The following is a 21,047-nucleotide window of genomic DNA, read 5'->3' on the forward strand; positions in this document are numbered from 1 at the left end:
TTGAATGCAGCAGTACATCAAAAAATTATCCACCATGACCAAGTGGGATTCATCCCAGGAATGCAAAGCTGGTACAATATTCGCAAGTCAGTGAAAGTGATACAACGCACAAACAAAATGAAAGATAAAAATCATATATTCATATTAATAGATGCTGAAAAAGCATTCGACAAAGTCCAACACCCATTTCTGATAAAAACACTCACCAATGTGGGAATAGAGGGATCATATCTCGACATAATAAAGGCCATATATGAAAGACCTACAGCCAACATCATACTCAGTGGGCAAAAACTAAAATCATTTCTCTTAAGAACAGGAACAAAACAAGGATTCCCACTTTCTCCACTCTAACATAGGAGAAGTCTTAGCTACAGCAATCACGCAGGAAGAAAAAATAAAAGGGATCCAAATGGGAAAGGGGGAAGTGAAACTCATTATTCGCAGATGACATGATACTATACGTAGAAAACCCCAAAGACTCCATTAAAAATTGACTAGACTTAATAAATGAATTTGGCAAAGTAGCAGCATACAAAATAAATGTCAAGAAATTAACGGAATTCTTATACACCAATGATGAACTCACAGATAGAGAAACTAAAAAAAAAACAATCCCATTTACCATCATGGCAAAAAAATTTAAAATACCTAGGAATATACTTAACCAAAGAAATAATGGACCTTATTCACAGAAAACTACAGGTCATTGAAAAACGAAATAGAGGAAGATATAAAAAAGTGGAAGCACATACCTTGTTCATGGATTGGAAGAATTAACATAATTAAAATGTCCATACTATCCAAAGCTATCTATAGAATCAGTGCAATCCCCATGAAAATACCAACAACATACTTCACAGAACTAGAACAAATACTTCAAAAGTTCATATGGAACCAAAAAGGGCCCCGAATGGCCACACCAATTTTTAAAAGAAGAACAAAGTTGGAGGGATTACATTACCAGGTTTCAGGTTATACTACAAAGCCACTGTAATGAAAACAGCCTGGTACTGGCACAAGAACATGCATATAGACCAGTGGAACAGATCAGAGAACCCAGAAATGGACCCTAGACAATATGCTCAATTAATATTTGACAACGGGGGCAAGAGCATATATTTGAGTAAAGACTGCCTCTTTAATAAATGGTGTTGGGAAAATTGGACAGCTACGTGCAAAAAAAATGAAACTAGACCATCAGCTTACACCATACACAAGAATAAGTTCAAAATGGATAAAAGATTTAAATGTGACCTGTGAATCCATGAAAATTCTAGAAGAAAATACAGGCAAGAAAATTTCGGACATCATACGCAGCAGAATTTTCACGGAAACATCACCTAAGGCAACAGAAACAAAGGAGAAAATGAACACATGGGACTACATCAAACGAAAAAGCTTCTGCACAGCAAAAGAAACAACCACCAAAATGGAAAGGCAACCCACTCTGTGGGAGCGCATGATTGCCAATGATACATCCGATAAGGGGTTAATTTCCCAAATATATACAGTGCTCATACAGCTCAACAAAAGTAAAATAAAGAACGCAATTACAAAATGGGCAGATGAACTAAATAGACACCTATCCAAACAGGACATACAAAGGGCTAGGAGACGTATGAAGAAATGCCAACATCACTAATCATGAGAGAGATGCAAATTAAAACAACAATGAAGTATCACCTCACACCTGTCAGAATGGCCACCATCAACAAATCATCGAACAACAAGTTTTGGTTAGGGTGTGGAGACAAGGGGACTCTAGTACACTGCTGGTGGGAATGCAGAGTGGTGCAGCCACTATGGAAAACAATATGGTGTTACCTCAAAAAATTAAAAATTGAACTTCCATTTGACCCAGTGATCCACTTCTACTAATATACCCTATGAAGCCTGAAACACCAATCAGAAAGAATATATGTACCCCCATGTTCATAGCAGCACTATTTACAATATCTAAGATCTGGAATCAGCCCAAATGCCCATCAGTAGATGAATGGATAAAAAAGTCATGGTACATATACACAATGGAGTACTATGCAGCTCTAAGAATGAAAGGTCTCTTATCCTTTGAGACAACATGGAGGAACCTGGAGAGTATTATCTTAAGCGAAACAAGCCAAGCAGAGAAAAACAAATATCACATGATCTCACTGATTTGTGGAATATAATGAACATAACAGTCTGAGGAATGGGGTAGTCCCAGAGACATGGAAGTGGGGTACAGATTGACAGTCCTCATAAGAAGGGGTTTGGGGGAGAGATAAACCACAGAACTTATATACATGTATGCATGAACAATGGTCATGGACAATAAAGTTGGGATAGGGCGGGGAGGGTGGGGGAGAGTGATATCACTGGGGGGAAATGAGAAACATCTGTAACAAAAATAAATAAATTAGTTTAAAATAAATAAATAAATAATTTATCGCACCCTGGCAGGTTTGACTCAGTGATTAGAGCTTCTGCCCATGGACTGGAGAGTCCCGGGTTTGGTTCCCACTAAGGACACTTACCTTGGTTGCAGTTTGTCTCCAGCCCCAGTTGGGGTCATGTGGGTGGCAACCCCTTGATATGTGTCTCTCATGTTAATGTTTCTTTCTCCCTCTCACTAAAAAAAAAAAAAAAAAAATACTATCAACTATGTCTTCCGGTAGGCTTTAAAAAAATAAAATGAATGTATCCCTCAATATTTCATTTTTTTATTATTCAAATTATATTTTATACTTTAATGCCCATTTGTTCATTGCTAACAATACAAATGCAAATAATTTTTATGTTGTCCTTGGCTATTATGCAACCTTACTAAATTTAGTAGTTCTAATAGTTTTCTGTAATATTCTTAGGATTTTTTTTTAGCATATGATCATGCTTTTTGCAAATATAATTTTACTTCTTACTCCCAATATATTATACCTTGTAATAATTTTTCTTACATTATTAAACTTGCTAGCATCTCTGAAAGATATTGAGTGCAGTTGTTCCTACACTTAGTGGGAAATGATTCCATCTTTCACCATTATGTATGATGTCAGCTGTAAGTTTTTCATAGTTTCCCTTGACCGGTTCTATTTTGCTGAGAGTTTATTTTTTATTATGATTGAATGTTTAATTATATTTATAGAATTATGTATGTCTCAGATATCATTTTCAAGAAGATAGTACACCTCATGAATAGCCCTGTTGGGAATTCTTGTATTTTTCTATGAAGCAGCATATCTGCTCTTTCAGAAGCCATGAAAATTTTTGTGTTGGATTTATATGTGTCATCATTATAGAATTTCTTCATCTTCTCTTTCTTGACCATTCTTTTGACATTGGTTTTGGTTCCTCTTTATCTCCTTGATTTTTTATTTTTGCCTTTTAGTTTATTTTTTCCACATCTATGAAAACTTCCTTCCTGCCAACAGTGCCAAGTTCTAGAAGTGTGTGTGTGTGTGTGTGTGTGTGTGTGTGTGTGTATGTACGCATGTTCATTTGTTCAGTTCTTTTACCTTCTTCTATAGCAGAGATGGGTGGCCACTTGTATGTATAGCTAGAATAATAGGTAACAGCCCCAAGTAGTAAGATAAACATTGTCCATACTCTGGGTTAATGTCTCTCTCTTTCTCAATCTCCAAGCCTTCTAATGAAGCCAGTTTTTAGAGATTGCCTTTGGACACTCTACTATGGCAAACTGCCTGTTGGGCAGGCTACTGGTCCTGCTGCTGATCTTTGTAAACCTTCAAGTTTCACAATTTACTCTTGTAAATTATGACCAATTAAGATGTAGCAGGCTTAGCATTCTCAACAGTTGGGAGACCCTAGGCAACATTTGAAAACCTCACCTTCTTTATTTCTAGCACATGAAGAGAAGGAAAGAAAGCTCCAAATCAAAATTACCCTGCCCATTTTTGGAACTCTTCTTTGGACTTGTCTTAACAGATCATGGCATTTTTAAAAAAATATCCTCAGTGGTGTCAAATCTTTGAGTGAGGCCTTGGCTTTTGGCTAAAATCATTTTTAGGCCCATCTATTAAATAGAGTGGGCACTCATGCTGTGGGAGGCATTGTATTTCATTTTAAGATTGAGATATGGTAAAATTCATGAGAAGGTGTGTTATGTGGCTTTAAATTCTAAAGGTAGTCCTGGCTGGTGTGGCTTAGTTGGTTGAGCATTGTCCTGTGCACCAAAAGGTCACCAGTTTGATTCCCGGTCAGGGCACATGACTAGATTACGGTTTGGTTTCCGATCAATGTTTCTCTCTCTGTTTCTCTCCCTTCCTCTCTCTAAAAATCAATGAAAACATATTTTTTAATCATAAAAAAAAACCTTGAAGGCAATTTTTAAAAAAGAATTGGAAGAATAATTGGAATAAATTGGAATAATGTTAGCATTACTGGAATAAGTGCACACCATCTAAAGGGACTACTTTGAAGAATAACTCATCTAGCTACATGTACACTGATGGGCGTTTTAACAAAGACCTCATTACATCATAGTTGTGCCTCATGGGGTATTTATTCTATTTGTGTCTATTAGTAATAAATTTTCCTCTTCAAATGTAGTTTGAAAAACTCATGATAAAAAGTAATATTGCAGTTGACAAACAAGAAGGAATGTATGGTTCAGTGCCTCACAGACATGGATTTGGAGGAGGGAGTCAACTATTTGTTTACTTATCTTTAAAAAGAAGGCTAGAGTTCTTTGTGACCATCTGATTTTGTTACATAGAGATGGAATTCAAATAAGGTCTTTTTTATTCAGCTGCATAAGCAGAAGGCATAATGACCTCATTTTTCATTTTATCATCTGTTAGAGAATGAGTGGGTAAGAGCACTAGACTGGCTGTGTTTGAATTCTAACATTGGCAGTTCTTAGTGGACATGTTGTTTAACCTTCCTGTTTCTTGGGGTTGTGTATTTTCATATGAAGGTAATAATAGTAGTTGCCTTATGAGGTTGTTGGGGGCATTGAATAAGTCATCTGTGCTTAAAACACTACCTGGCACATAAGGAAGGGTTAGTAAATGGAAGCCATGATCATTAATGAACAGATGTTCTATTTTGCCTTAATTGTATAGTGTCACCTGTATTATTGTCTTTATTATTATTTAACAAATACCTATTCATTGTCTTTATCACTGTTTAACTTGTCTTATATTTATTCATTTCTCCAACTCAGTTGCTAGTTCCTTGAAGACCTATCTCATTTTTTTAGAATTTCTCACTATGGTCCAGAGTAGTTGCCCAATATATATTTACTAACTGATTTTTTTTTTTTACCTCTTTGGAAACAGGATTAAACAATTATGTATGCTGAGCAAGGAGTGTCCCAGAGATGATTGGCCTGATGGCATTTCATTATTTCTCTAAGAAACTATATTACTATTTCAGTGCTGGTTAATTTAATAGATGTTTAGTGAATGCTTATAGGTGGATTGACAAACTAAATTGTTCTGAAATAACCACATGATCATTTTGTATATTGTTAATTTACATAGCTAACCTCTTGTCTCTGTTATGAATTGGATTGTGTCTTCTAGAAAGATGTATGGATAGTCCTAGCCCCCAGTACCTTGGAATGTGACCCTATTCGGAAATAGGATCATTGCAGATATAACTAGTTAAGGTCATACTGGACTAGGGTGGGCCCTTAATCCATTATCACTGGTGCCCTTAAAGGAGAACACCATGTAAACAGAAACAGAGAAGAAGGCCATGTGATGACAAACACATAGAAATGCTGTGGTTGCAACCACCAGAAGCTGGAAGAGACAGAAAGGACCTTGCCCTTGACCCTGCAGGGGAGCATGGCCCTGCTGACACCCTGATTTCAGGCTTGTAGCCTCCAGAACTGGGAGAGAAGAAATTTCTGTTGTAAGCTATCCAGTTTGTGGCACTTTGTTTCAGCACAGGAAACTCAGACACTGCCTATCCATTCTTTTGTCTTTTTCCCCTGTCTACTTGAATTAGAGTGTTGACAACCCTCGCTTACATTTTTTTCAATTCGTCTCAAATGGTTGACTTGCCTACATTTTCATTCATTAGCCATCTTCTCAATATAGTTTGATTTTACACACACATACACTCACTGCAAGATCAGACAAAGATATTGGAAAATATGGCACAACCCATTGCAGTTCTTACACATGTGCTGGAAGTAGGAGACATTTATAAGATTGTTCACAACAGCACTGTTTGTACTAGGGAAACCTGGAACCAGTTCCAATAACCACTGAGAAGAGAATGGCAAACAAAATGTGGAACAATGAACTACTATGCAGCAGTGAAAATGAGTGGAGCACAACTCCATACATTCACATTTATGATTTCTCACAATGCTGTGTGAGAAAATCAAGGAACAGAAGAACGTGTAACAATTCCAGTTATATATAAAAGTTAAAACTCAATATTTAAGGATGTATACCACATATGTGGAAAAATTACACATATATGCAAAGGAATTATAAACACAAAAAATCAGTCATGGAGAGGAAAGCTGGAGTACCTTTAATGGCTGAAGACTGATATCTCTAAAGTCATGAAAGTTTTTGAAGATTATACTATATTCATTTATTCATTGACTGACTGCTCAAACTGCTATGTGCTGGTGCCACAACATGAAACAGCCTTTGCCCTTAGGAAGCTCAGATCTAACAGAGACACCCAAAATGTCAGTGGATAAACACAGTACAGCATGACAAATGAAATGTTAGAAATTTGTACAATCCACAGAGAAGTGAGGAGTGTGTTTGTGTGTGTGTGTGTGCGCGCGCATGTATATGAGGAGGTTAGGAAAAGCGTCCTTTGTCTTGAATCAGTTAAATAAAGACCTTATGCCAACAAAGCTCCTGCTTCTCCCAGTGAAAGTGCCTGGAGTAATTGGTCTGAATGGCAGGTTATTATCTTCAGCCTTTCCCTTCTCTTTATGTTTTTTCTACAAATTGCACATTCCCTCTTTAGTTCCTTTCTGTTTCTCACCCTCCACCACTAATTCCAGTTGGAGGAATCTTTGTCAGTAATGCTCAGTCTGAGAAGGTCCTTGGAAAGCAAGGGATGTTTTGAACTGGCACCTTCATTACTATTACAGTTGTGATTATTTGCATATGTTTACTCTTACCATGAACATTTACAGTTTAACTTTTGCTTAAGGTACTTTTTAATTATACATTAAAGTATACTTTTTGGGAAGAGTTTCTAACAGGGGAAATAGTTAAACGAAATACAGTTTTGTCATGGAGCAGATCAGCTGGATTCATGGGTTTTGGAATTGGCAGGTGGTTGGGAAACTTGATCTTGTTTCTATTTTAAAACTTTGTTTACTGGCAGGTATCTGATGGTTACAAATCCATTGGTGAATTTAAGACCTGTTTAAATGTATATAATATTACTAGGTGGCCTTTTTATATTAAAAAAGTTAACCTGATGATGGTTGACTTTTCTGATTATTTATTTGGCATACCAATTTCAATTTATGAAGCATTTTTAAAGTTACTCTGTTCCATAGCCACAGCTTATTTTCTGAAGCCATTCAGCTGTCTTGAAGATATGCAGTTTGTTCAGAGGGGACCAAGTAATAGGGTGAATGGATCAAATCAAATCCATCACTAACCACTGGAAAAAAATGATTCAAAATGCATTCTCCGCTGAGTCTGAATTATATTGTTTTTAGCCAAAGGTCTTTGCAACATATAAAACAGTAAAAGTAAGTGTATTGTGATCTTTAAAATGAATCATAAATATAAAAATGATTCAGAGAGTGTGTTTCTAAGTTAAATAGTTAAATACTTCCCATTTCTTCCTTTGAGACTACATGGAGGGACCTGGAAAGTATCATCCTAAGTGAAACAAGCCAAACAGAGAAAGACAAGTTTCACATGATCTCACTTATTTGTGGAATATAATGAACATAACAGTCTGAGGAATGGGGTAGTCCCAGAGACGTGGAAGTGGGGTACAGACTAACAATCCCCTAAAGAGGGGGGTGGTGGGGGAGAGATAAACCACAGAACTTATATGCATGTATGCATGAACAATGGACATGGACAACAAACTGGGGAAAGGGCAAAGAGGGTGGGGGAGGGGGGAATCAGTGGGGGGAAAAGGAGAAACATCTGTAACAAAAATTAATTAATAAAAAAAAAAAGAATGCCCTTGAGGAACTTAAATTTTGTTTAAGAAAATCATTATATTAAAGAAAAAATATTTTGTTCAAAAAAAATAGTTAAATACTATTTAATATTTCATAATTTCCAAAGAAGAATCATCAAAACAAATCCCCTTTTGCCATGAGGTTTGATGTTACCAAAACAAATTTAGAAGCTCTAATGCATATGTTTTGCATGTGTCTATTTGGACAATAAGCAATTGTCTTTGAAAAGGGGGTACTGTTTTGGAATAAATACAGTTAGATTTACTGTAAGAAACTTCTAGCATATTTCTAGACTCTTTAAAAAAATTTTTTTTCTTTATTGATTTTATTTTTTTAATTTTATTTATTTTTTTATGTTCCCCTGAGGACACTTTTCCATTTTTGTTAAGATAGAGTGGGAGGGAGGGAGAGAGAGGGAGGGAGGGAGGGAGAGAGAGAGAGAGAGAGAGAGGGAAGAGAGAAACATTGACATAAAAGGGATACATCAAGTGGCTGCCTCCCACACGACCTCAATCAGGGCCAGGGACAAATCGCAATCGAGGTACGTGCCCTTGACTGGAATCAAGCCTGTGACTCATTGGTCCATGGGCCGACGCTCAAAAGCTGAGCCAAACCGGCCAGGGCTCTTTATTGATTTTAGAGAAGGGAGAGGGAGAAAGAGACAGAAACATCGACAAGAGAGAACATTGACTGGCTGCCTCCTCCACGCCCCCAACTGGGGATCGGGCCTACAACCTGGGCATGTTCCCTGACCAGAAATTGAATCGGCAACCTCCTGGCACATGGATTCACGCTCAACCACTGAGCCACACTGGCTGGGCTATTTCTAGACTCTTGAGTTAGAATAGAAGATAATGAGGCTAGGTCTTCATATTAGGGATCCCATGGAAAGTTTCCCTGGGCTAGGGCTTGAGTGTTTACTTTTTAAAATGGAAGTAGTCGTGCTTTGAGGATAAACTGTTTTAAGGCTGTTCAGAGCCTTGCCAAGATTATATGGATAATCTTAGAAAATATGTATGAAGAATGATTAGGCAGGGTTAGAAATCATGTATTTTATGAAAAATCCAGTCAAGTATATTAGTGCCAGTTTGAGGAATGACTTAAGAGTTCATCAAAACATCTGTAGGAGGAAGGGACCTGCTATTGGAGTGCTTCTGTTTTGCCATCTGCTGTGCCAGCATTTTACATGTTCCTTATCATAGCTCCATGTGGTAGGTAGTATCATGTCTGTTTCACAGACTGTGAATTTCAGTTTGTCCAGGGTTACATAACTATTATTATTAATCAGGTGACAAAGTTGGTATTTAGAATCCCCTCCTTTTGTCAACTACATGGCACATGTTTGCAGCTGGCCATAGTGCATTTTTACAAGGTATAGTTGTGAATGGTGGGGTTAATAGCTTATATTTTAGTTTAAAAGGACATGATTATTGCCAGTCAGTGTGGCTCAGTGGATTAAGCATCATTCCATGGACTGAGAGATCCCAGTTTGATTCCAGGTCAGGGCACATGCCCAGGCTTCAGGCTCAATCCCCAGTAGGGGGCATGTGCAGGAGACAGCTGATTGATGTTTGTCTCTCATAGATGTTTCTCTCTCTCTCTCCCTCCTCTCTCTCTAAAAAAAATCAATAAAAACATATATATTTTTTTAAAAGGATAGATTATTATTTGCTTTGACTGAGGGAAGTTCACTTGGAAATTATTTATTTTAATAGTTTAAGGCAGAGAGTGACAACTTGTTTTTGTAAATAAAGTCTTACTGGAATACAGCCACATTCTGTCATTTCTGCATTGCATATGGCTGCTTTTATGCTACAACAGAGTTCAGTAGCTGCAACAGAGTCTCACGAAGTGTAAAATATTTACTGTTTACCAACTCCTATTCAAAGGAAAATGTGTAGAAATGAAATAAATTTCTAGTTTTGCAGCTCAGTGTTTGTTTTCATGTGGGTTCGCCAAATGTAGAAGCTTAATTAATAGTGTACCTGTCTCAAAATGTTTGGGATGTGAACATTTCTCTTTTGTGCTAAGAGTGGTTTGGTTGAAGATATCTCAAGGCATCCTTTTCATTTTCTTGCCTCCTACGTGTCCTACAGTCAGAGCAACTTTAATGCAAAAGCCAGAATAAATTGATATAGCCTTTTCCAGTGTGGCTCAGCGGTTAGAGCGTTGGACTGTGGGCCAGAGGGTTGCGGGTTTGATTCCAATCAAGGGCACATCCCTGGGTGGCAGGTTCAATCCCTGGCCCTGGTTGGGGTTGTGTTCTGGGAGGCAACCAATTGATGTGTTTCTGTCACATTGATGTTTCTGTCTCTCTTCCTCCCTCCCTTCCTTTCCCTCTAAAATAAATAGATGGATGGATAGATAGATACAGAGAGGTAGATAGAGAGAGAGAGAGATAGAGAGACAGACATTTCCTTAGGGGCCACATTGGAAATGGGGGGAGGGTGTTTTTGTTTTTAGTGTAATTTATTGAAAAATACATTATTTAATTATAATTCAGTGTCCTGTTATTTCTCTTTTATACTGGAATTAAGGCATTATATTGATTATTTTTAGAAATTGTGTTTAGGTTCATAATATCTATGATTTTCATTTCAGGCTAGCAAAGGGGATTTATAGAAAATTGTTTTATTACAACAGGAGCATTGGGGCTACCCTAAGTATTTGGCATTTGTTTTCAAAACAGACTTCCAAGTAAAGAGAGCTCCCATAGAGCTCTGAACTCGGAATTCTGAACTCGGATGATGCTTATGCATAATTTCTCCATTTTCAGACTGGTGGGTTTGTGCAGATTTTAAGGGACCGCCCCCCCCCCCCCCCCCGAGAAAGACCATTCTTAAACTTTACTTAAATGTCAACACAGAGTGACAAAGCATACTGAGTAAATCCAGAGAGAATGCCTGCATACCTCTTGTCACTTTTGGTAAGTGAAAATTTCAGAAAAACCACTAATCTAAACCCCTTATCCCAAATCAAGTGACCATGGGAACTAGATCTCCCCCTTGGAATTTAGATTTTGCCTACAAAGGCCCTGTGAGGTGGAGGTCAAACTTTTTTTTCTGATTCTACTGCTTTTAGATTTTTACAATAGGGTAAAAATAGCCCTTATTTGTTTGAAAGTGTTTGTAGTTATGTCTGCTGCAGGTGTTTTGTGGAATCCTGTTTTTCATATTCAACAGAAAGTGGAACAGTTTTTAGTCTGGAAGAAGGGCGTAATGGGAGGAGATGTTTTGGAGCCTTAATGTGAAATGTCTATTTCTTGGGAAGTAGGATGGTTTTCAAGTTCTTTTTAGTGCAGTTGATTCAAGGTGGCATAAGTTAATGCTACCATTCTGCTGCCCAGAGCCATCATGCCTTGATTTGTCAAGTCAAGTCAAAGATTTGTTCAACCATTTTTTTTAAGCTTGCATGAATTTCTGGTTTAAATGAAACATTGGGCAAACAACAGTTACGTTCTTTGTCCAGGTCTTTATTGCTCAGTTCATTCATTCTTTAACAAACACATATTTAGTACCTACTGGGTACCAGCTAGTCATTGTTACAAGTATTGTAAATTAAGCAGTAAATAAAACAGACCAGAATCCCAATCTGGAGGGGGCTTATGTTCTGGTCGGTGGTAAGAACAGATATCTGAAAGTTGATAAATGGTAGGAAGAGGAGATGGAGAGGGGCAGAGAGAAGTCAAATACAAAAGAAGAGGGGAAGAAGGAGGGTGGGAAACTGGGGGAGATAGAAAAGGGGATACCATGAGATTATTATGTTTTTTTGTCTTGAATTTAAGGAGACACACAATTAAGGCCATGTTGTGACTTAAAATTTTGATCTATTAAATAATATCACTTTTATTTAAAGGGAATTGGGGACCCCAAAAATTTCTTGCCTAGATGAGTTGAATTTTCTTAACCATGATTCTTAGTCTAAAACTCCTTCTTTGTTGAGCTTGGGACTACCCACATTTAATGTGTTGTCTTGTTTTGTTTGTTAGTTTGTTTATTTTTTCAAAATAGAGACCATTTGGAAGCACTTTTCTCTGGGTGGAAAGGACATTGCAGTGTTGGTCAAGAGGCCTAGAGCTGGCCCCGCCACTAACTCACTCCAGGACCTTGTCACACACCCTAGAGGCTCTCCTGGTCATCTTCTCTATAATAGGGAGGATTGGGCTTCAGTCATCACAAAAGGTTTCAGGATCAAAAATGGTAGAAGTCTACCTTTGGTTAGAATCTTGTAATTAGCATATATAGAGAATACGTTTCAATTTTCACTTTAAAGCCAAGGTAGCCCCAATTCAATGTTTTTTAAATAAAAGGATTAAAACTTGAGCTTTAGGGATTTTGGGCAAAATGTTCTATAACCAAAAGGATAGCTGATTTTTGTAAACTTCACTATAGTTTCTAATTATTATTGAACTGCATTTAGACCAACCTAGACATTTTATGGATGAAGGTATAGATGAACGTTCCATGCTTGGTAAGTTCAAGACAGCCTAGGGCCTGTGCTCATCCGTCTAGTACATTTTCCATAGCACTGCACTGCTTCCCGTGGTCCTAATGAGATATTATTTTCATATACTTTTTAAAGATGAGCTTTATAATTAGGTCACCACCAGCCATGCACTATCCTGGTAGTCATTAACTTTCTAGTATTTATAGGATCAGGACTAATTTGTAGAAGAATAGGTTATGGTGTCAGCATTCAATAATTATCCTTTTATAATTGAAAAAATGATAATTTGTTAACAAATATATCAGGCACTGTTCTAAGACATTCATGTGAATTACTTCATTCATTTGGTTCCCAACTATGCTGCAGTAAAAGAAACATAATAGCAACCTAAGGCCAGAGAAGTTAATTAACCTGCCCAAGGTCAAATAGTGAATTGCGGAGTTGGAATTTGATTGGAATCAGCTCCAACATCTGTGCTCTCCAGCATCACGCTGTTCCAACTTCTGTGTATTTCAGAAATAATTGGAACCATTCAATAAAAAGAGGTTCGCTGATGAGCTTTTACAGTGAACCTCATCATGAAACTGACCCATTTTACCTTTGTACTTGATCTAGATTTTAATAGCAATTTCTAGTATAACTAAAAATGAGGGCTTTAGACTGCATATTATCTGAATTCATTTATATAAAATGTCCAGAATGGTCCCAGCCAGTGTGGTTCAGTGGTTGAGCATCAACCTATGCACCAAGAGGTCGCCAGTTTGATTAGGGCACATGCCTAGGTTTGATTAGGGCACATGCCTAGGTTATGGGCCAAACCCCCAGTGAGGGGCATGCAGGAGGTGTACTCTCTCATCGATGTTTCTATCTCTCTCTCCCTCTCCCTTTCTCTCTCTCTAAAAATAAACGAAGACAAAAATTAAAAATAAAAATGTCTAAAATGGGCAAATCTATAAAGTTAGCAAATTTGTGGTAGCTTATAGGCTGGGAGAATGAGGAGTGATGAGTGACTAATGATGGTATGGGGTTTCTCTTTTGAGGTGATGAAATGTTCTAACTTTGATTGTGGTTATGGTTGCAGAACTCTGTGGATATACTAAAAATCATTAAATTGTGCACTTGAAAAGGGTGAATTGTATAATATGTGAGTTATGTCTAAACATAGTTAAAAATAAGGGGAAAATGAGGACTTTCCTCTGTTATATTTAGTTCATTTTAAATGGAAAGTTTTTAATGAGGATTGAAGAAAACAGGAAGATTCATCTTTTATGGTTTATAAACAGGAACAGGAAGGTGAAGTCTGAGATGACAGATGACTGCATAAACCCAACATTTTAACTTTTTTCTGTTGACTTGGCAGTCCTAATTTAACTTTTGTTAGAAAACACTGACTTGTTAAAATGTTTTAAATATTACAGTATTTGATTACAAAAAGTAGTTTTATATCTGTTACTGAAGAAAACCCCCCAAATATAATCCTGTTTAGTCAATAGAATAATTTTAGGGCAAAAACATCCAGCTTGCTCTATCTAGTCCATCTCATCCTTTCTGCTGTCTCAGAATAAAGGGTTATTTTGCTGGGACTTGAATTTAAGGTTAGAGAGGTTTTCAAAGCTATTTTGTCTGAATTTAATTCATTTTAGAGTTATTCATTAATCTTTTTAAAAAGTTATTTCTAATTTTAGGTTGTGCCACATCTTAGTAGTTTCAGGTTTTTGAAGTTTAGTATCCCTTTTTTATAAAGAAATCTTGTATTTTACCTAATTGTAAATTTTTAAACCTCAGCAATAGTTCCCTAGTTACAGTGTTCTGGGATTTGGTGAACCAATATACCATCTAACCCCATCATGATGTTTCACAATATTGTGTATTTTTCACATAATCATTCATTCACCAAATAGTTATGAGTGTCAACTGTGTGCCATGATACAGCCATGACCCAGACGGACCCCCCAGCCTTGCCCTTGGAGAGCTGAACTCGAGGGGGAGGGGTGGCAGTGGGGCTGGCAGTCCTAATCTTATAAAATTGTCCTCACCTGGACATCTTTCTGCCTTTTCATCCAGGTGGTTGCCCTTATTTGCATCTTGTCATTTCTTTGGGTCCTTACTTAAGGACAGAGACCAACACTGTGAAGCTATCAAATCACTAGGATTTATGCTAAGGTGTGTTAATATTCTCCATGCTGGATTTTGTTAGCAAGTGGTTACTCATTTAATGAGCCTGGGGGAAAGATCCCACAAATAAGGACAATCACCTTGTTAAATTGGATGCTGTGTACCTCCTGGTGAATTCATTGTATCTCTCTCTCATTAACTTTGATAAATAAAATAACCAAAGTATTACTTAGTTTCCTGTTGTTGTTATAATCTTCACAAGTGTAAATCTTGCATTAAAGTATTGTTTATGTTCTGAATATGATGCTTTCATTTATGTCTGAATTGTGATGGATATGCATTATTTAAATGAAGTATACACTTTCCTTAGAAAATACTGATTAAATCAAAACTTATAATTTGATTTCCATCAAATTCATGCCACTTTGAATTGCCTTAATTTGGAGAAAACAATTCTTAAAGGGGAAAATACTGTAAGTTCAATTGTCTACACTTTTTATTGCTCTGCTGCCTTTAAATAATCTTTAAAAATTAAGAAGTGTGGACATTTGAGGCATGTTGCACAATTACTAACATTAGGTTATTTTAGATGACAATTTGAATGCTATGAATAAAAAGTCCATGAATATATGTGCTATCTTCCACTGGACTCCCTCATGCATACTTAGCTAGCTGTCCTTTCCTGGTCTTCCATCGTGCCCTGCACCTTTAACAGAGCCCTGTCCTATGAACTTTGCTATGCTTAGTCTTTTTTGTGTATCATTCTCACTGGAGACTACAATGGAAATAGGGCCTGTAAAGTGTAGTACTGTTGGTTCTCAACTGCAGTATTTAAATATCAGGTGTTATATGTGTCTGAAATTGCATACAATTCTGTTGATATTGAATGTTGTCTTTCTTGGTAGAGTTTCCAGTATGGCTTCTGCACCACCTTCTAAATATAATTCACGCTCCTTGGAGAATGAGTCTATTAAGAGGGTAAGTTGTGTTTTCAGATTTGTCCTATCTCTTTCTCTGCATTTCACTTTTCATATTTGAATATTAGGTGATCATTTTGAGTTTATTGAATTATTAATTGCATTATTCATTCACATAATTTAAATGCTTTAATTCATGTGGTTTTATTTATTATCCCACCTTGCTCTAAAAAAGACAGACTACCTTATATGTGTTACATGAGTTTGGTGTGTAAATCTTTTCATGTAACTTCATTTTTGAGAACCTCTGTGTTGTGAATATTACATGTGAGGTACTAGGCAATCCCTTGCCCTGAAAGTTTTCTGAAAGAGATTAGAAAACCAAGGCCCCCTGAGAAGCTTGTTACACCCTCCTAACTATTGGCATTATTTTCTAAATACGATTATAGGCTAGTTGCATGACAAAAACAAATACAGCATTAATAGAAAATAGCACAAAGTACTGAGAAAATTGTGTATACAATTAGAAAATTAGAAGGAGATTTTGGAACATATATTGAAAGTAAGGGATGAATTAAAATAAGCTTTATTCATGACCCTTTAAGTCTTTTGATACATATTCCTGATTATCCACCAGAAAGATTAATTTACACTCTCAATGTCACTATAGGGAGATGCGATAGAAGGGAGCAAACTGGTGTCTTTTAATTAGTATATCCCTGATTACTAATGATGTTGGCCTTTTAAAAAAAAAGAAGAAAAAAGTGTGGTTTTGGTCTATTTGTATTTCTTTTGTGAAGTGACTGTTCGTGTGCTTTGCCTATTTGCCTTTGGGGTGTTTGGGGGATATTTTTCCTATTGATTTATGTGTTATTTTGAAAAAAATTAAATTTATCTTTATTGTTGAAAGTATGGCAGATGTCCCTCCTTTTTCCCTCATTGACATTTCTCCTACCCGCTCCTGCCCCATCTACCTTCATCCACTATTCTCTGTGCCCATTGGTTATACATATATGCATGTAAGTTCTTTGGTTTATCTCTTCCAGCCTCTCCTCCCCTCTTCCCTCTGAGATTTGTCAGTCTGTTCCCTACTTCCATGTCTCTGGATCTAATTTGTTCATTGGTTTATGTTGTTCATTAGATTCTACATGTAAGTGAGATCATGTGATATTTGTCCTCTAACTGTATTATTTTGCTTACCATCATGCTCTCCAGGTCCCTCCAGGTTGTCTCTAAGGGTAAGAGAGCCTTCTTTATATAGCTATATAGTATTCCATTGGTAAATGTACCAGAGCTTTTTTTTTTATCCTCATCCGAGGGCTTTTTTTCATTTTTTGTTCAGACTGAGTGGGAGGGGGAGAGAGAGAGAGAACATCGACGTGAAAGGGACACATCAAGTGGTTGCCACCCGCACGACCCAACCAGGGCCGGGGACAAACTGCAACCAAGGTACGTGTCCTTAGCGGGAACCGAACCTGGGTCTCTCTGGACTGCAGGCCGACGCTCTAACTGCTGAGCCAAACTGGCCAGGGCTACCAGAGCTTTTTTATCTACTCATCTACTGATGGACAATTGGACGGTTTCCAAATCTTAGCTATTATAAATAGTACTGGAACAGAACCTAGAACCCAGAAATAAACATTCAATTAATATTTGACAATGGAGGCAAGAGCATAAATGGGGTAAAGACAATCTCTTCAGTAAATGGTACTGGCAAAATTGGACAGGCACATGCAAAAAAAAAAAAAGAAACTAGATCACCAACTTACACCATAAACAAAAACTCAAAATAGATAAAGGACTTAAATGTAAGTTGTGAAACTATAAAAATCCTAGAAGAAAACGTAGGCAGTAAAATCTCACACATTTCTCATAGCAAGATTTTGGCCGATATATCTTCTTGGGGAAGGGAAACAAAGGAAAAAATAAACAAATGAGACTACATCAAACTAAAAAGCTTCTGCAAACCAAAAGAAACCAGCATCAATATGAAAAGAAAACTCACTAAATGGAGAACATATTTGCCAATGATACATCAGAAAAGGATTAATCTCCAAAATATATAGAGTACTCATACAACTGGGCAGAGGACCTGAATAGACACTTCTCCAAAGAGGAGATATAAATGGCCAGGAAACATATGAAAAGATGCTGAATGTCACTAATCATCAGAGACATGTAAATTAAAAGAACTAGGAGGTATCACCTCACACCTGCCAGAATGGCTACCATCAATAATTCAACAACAGTGCTGGTGCAAATGTGAAGAAAAGGGTACTCTAACATACTGCTGGTGGGAATGTAGCCACTGTGGAAAACAATATGGAGTTTCCTCAAAAAATTAAAAATGGAACTGCCATTTGACCCAGTGATCCCACTTCCAGGAATATATCCTAAAAATCCTAAAACACCAATCAGAAAGTATATATGCACCCCTAGGTTCATAGCCACACAATTTACAAAAGCCATGTGTTCTTTATATGTTGTAACCAGCTCCTTATGATATGCATTACAAGTCTTAGTCCTAATTTTTTTTCTTTATTGATTTTTAGAGAGAGAGCGAGCTAGAAACATTGATGAGAGAGAACACCGATTGGCCACCTCCTGCATGTCCCTCATTGGGGATCAGGCCCACATCCTGGGCATGTGCCCTGACCGGGAATTGAACCGGTGACCTCTTGGTGCATGGGTCCACGCTCAACCACTGAGCCACACAGGCCGGGCTTATTATTATTATTGTTGTTGTTATTTTATTGACTGTGTTCCTTCAGCTGTACACTATATCTCTGTGGCTTACTTATTTTATAACTGGAAGTTTGTACCTCTTATTCCCCTTCACCTTTTTTACCTAGTTTATTGTCAGCCTTTTAATTATATATATAGTATTTTGTTTAAGTATATTGATAGTATTTTTTTTTATTTTGAATGTCACAGGTTTAAATTTTTTCTTTTAAATGTTTTTATTGATTTTTTTTTTGAGAGAGAGAGAGAGGAAGGGAGAGAGAAATAGAGATAGAAATATCGATGTAAGGAAGAAACATCAATTGGCTGCCTCCTGCACTCCCCTCCACTAGTGACTGGGCTCACAACCTGGGCATATGCCCTAAGTGGGAATTGAACTGGGACCTCTCAGTCCATGGGATGACACTCGATCCACTGAACCACACTGGCTGGGCACAGGTTTAAAGTTTTTATGTAATCACATTTATCAAGCTTTTCCTTTATATTTTCTGCTTTTGGTATCATGTTTACAAAGATGTTTTATTCACCAAGATTACATGAGTTTTCATTGTATTTTGGTAATGTTATGGTGCAAGAATTAGTTGCAAACATAAAAATAACTCCAAAAAAGGTAATTATAAGTCCTTGTGTTATATTAAAATAAAGTATTTTCTATGTTAATCTTATGTGGTAGTCAAACATGTGTTTTCCTTTATTTGTGGTTGAATTATGCTTTCTTCTGACCCAGAACTGTGGTATTTAAAAGGCATACTGAATATTAAAGTTGCTCATTATACTTGTTTTTAGTTAGTGAGAAGTGGTGTGGATGATGGTAATTTATTTCCAGTCTTATTATTTATATATGGTGTGTGGTTTTGCTCCTTATCGAGGAAGGCATTGCTGGATGGGGACAACTTGTCTTGTCCTCTTAGTTAAAAATGCTTAGCTTGCAAGCACTAAAACATACTGAAAATTAACTAAGAATTTTCATTTTGTGCCTGAATAAAAAAGATATAACTATTAAAATTCCAGCAAAGCAAGGAGAGAGGAACATGGCAACAGGCAAGACTGGTGTGAGAGTGAGTGAGTGCAAGAGTGTGAGAGGGTGTGAGTGTGGATGAGCATCCGTGCACTAGTGTGGAAACTTAGGGCAGATGGTTCTGGTGCTGTGGACTGGAGACCAGCTGGCTACCACTGTGCGCTGCTTGGCAGGGTGCTTTTCCCTGCTCAAGTCTGGAAGGTCCCACCATTTTTTTTTAATATTAAAAAAAAATTTTTAATTGAGTTTTAGAGGAAGGGAGAGGGACAGAGAGATAGAAACATCGATGAGAGAGACCATTGATTGGCCGCCTCCTGTATGCCCCCAACTGGGGATCGGGCCCACAACCTGGGCATGTGCCCTGACAAGGAATCGAACTGGCGACCTCTTGGTGCATGGGTTGAAGTTTGACCACTGAGCCACACTGGCCAGGCGGCCCCACCATTTTGAAAAGTCCACTGTGCCCTCCTTAGGAGGAGGCAGCGGGGAGTGGCTAGGGCTCAGCGCCCCATGGCTGTGAGTGTACCTTGAACCACCAGACCAGCAAGCTCCACTATGCCACCCGGCCAGTGCATAGTAGCTGTGCTGCAAAGGCACTGGTGCTAGGAAGCAGTGAAGGGGCTCGGGGAGCTGAGCCCCAGCCCCAGCAGCAGCAGCAGCATATTGGGAGCAGACCCTATCAGTTAGCAGTGACGCCTAGGACCCACGCACCACAGCAGTTCACCAGCCAGACCCATGTGCCCCAGCAGTGCCTATGATTACACACCAACACAAGCTGTTAGCTATCAGTCCTCCTGGAACCACAGCAGAAGTGAGGTGCTGGACCCCAGCGTCCATGCTCTTGCTCAGATCTGCTGACTCCACAGACCCTGCAGCAGCCAAGAGCCACCTGCCCTGGCACTGCATCCACAGCCGATAGATGCCAGCACCCCCGGATGACTGGACTGGATTCAAGATCTGGTCCTGGCATGACCCGACACCCATGGAGGCACCAAACTTCCAGCATGACCCAAGGTGCCCGGAATTACAAGACTGTGAAAATGATGAGGCAAAGAAACAACCCCCAAATGAAAGAAAATGAGGTATCACCAGAAAAGGAACTAAATGAAATGGGGGCAAGCAGTTTGTCAGATAAACAATTCACAGTAATTGTAGTAAGGGTACTCAAACAACTTGGTGAGAATTACAAGCAACTTAATGAAAAAAAATAAAATAAAAATAAACAACTCAGCGGGATCTTGAAAAAGAGGTAGAAACTATTAATAAGAATCCAGAGGAAATGAACAATGACATAGCTGAACTATAAAGTCCCTTGAAAGGATTCAGTAGTAGATTAGAAGAAACTGAGGACCGAATCAGCAATATAGAAAACAAGATAGATAAAATCACCCAGTTAGAGCAGCAAATGGAAAAAAAAAAAAAAAAAAGCATGAAGAGAATTGAAGGGAGCTTTGGAACGACATGAAATGCAACAACATTCGCATCATAGGGGTACCAGAAGGAGAAGAATTGGAGAAAGGAATAAAAAACCTGTTTGAAGAAATAATGACAAAAAAACTTCCCTAACCTGGTGAAGGACAAAGTCACACAAGTACAGGAAACACAGAATCCCACCCAAGGTGAACCCAAAAAGATCTTCACGGAAATATATCATAATTAAAATGGCAAATGT

At 37.8% G+C, this 21,047-nt stretch overlaps 1 protein-coding gene across 1 annotated transcript in view; it reads left to right on the plus strand.

The window, feature by feature from the left end:
- The window catches only part of MTM1 (myotubularin 1), a 153,619-nt gene that overhangs the window by 11,542 nt on the left and 121,030 nt on the right, over positions 1–21,047 (plus strand). Inside the window, exon 2 of the mRNA XM_036271174.1 lies at positions 15,604–15,676. Coding sequence (XP_036127067.1) covers positions 15,614–15,676 — 63 coding nt within the window. The 5' untranslated portion in view covers positions 15,604–15,613. The remainder of the gene's footprint in view (positions 1–15,603; positions 15,677–21,047) is intronic.

This window comes from Molossus molossus, unplaced genomic scaffold, assembly GCF_014108415.1.
Source record: "Molossus molossus isolate mMolMol1 unplaced genomic scaffold, mMolMol1.p scaffold_m16_p_2, whole genome shotgun sequence".
NCBI classification, from domain to species: Eukaryota; Metazoa; Chordata; class Mammalia; order Chiroptera; family Molossidae; genus Molossus; species Molossus molossus.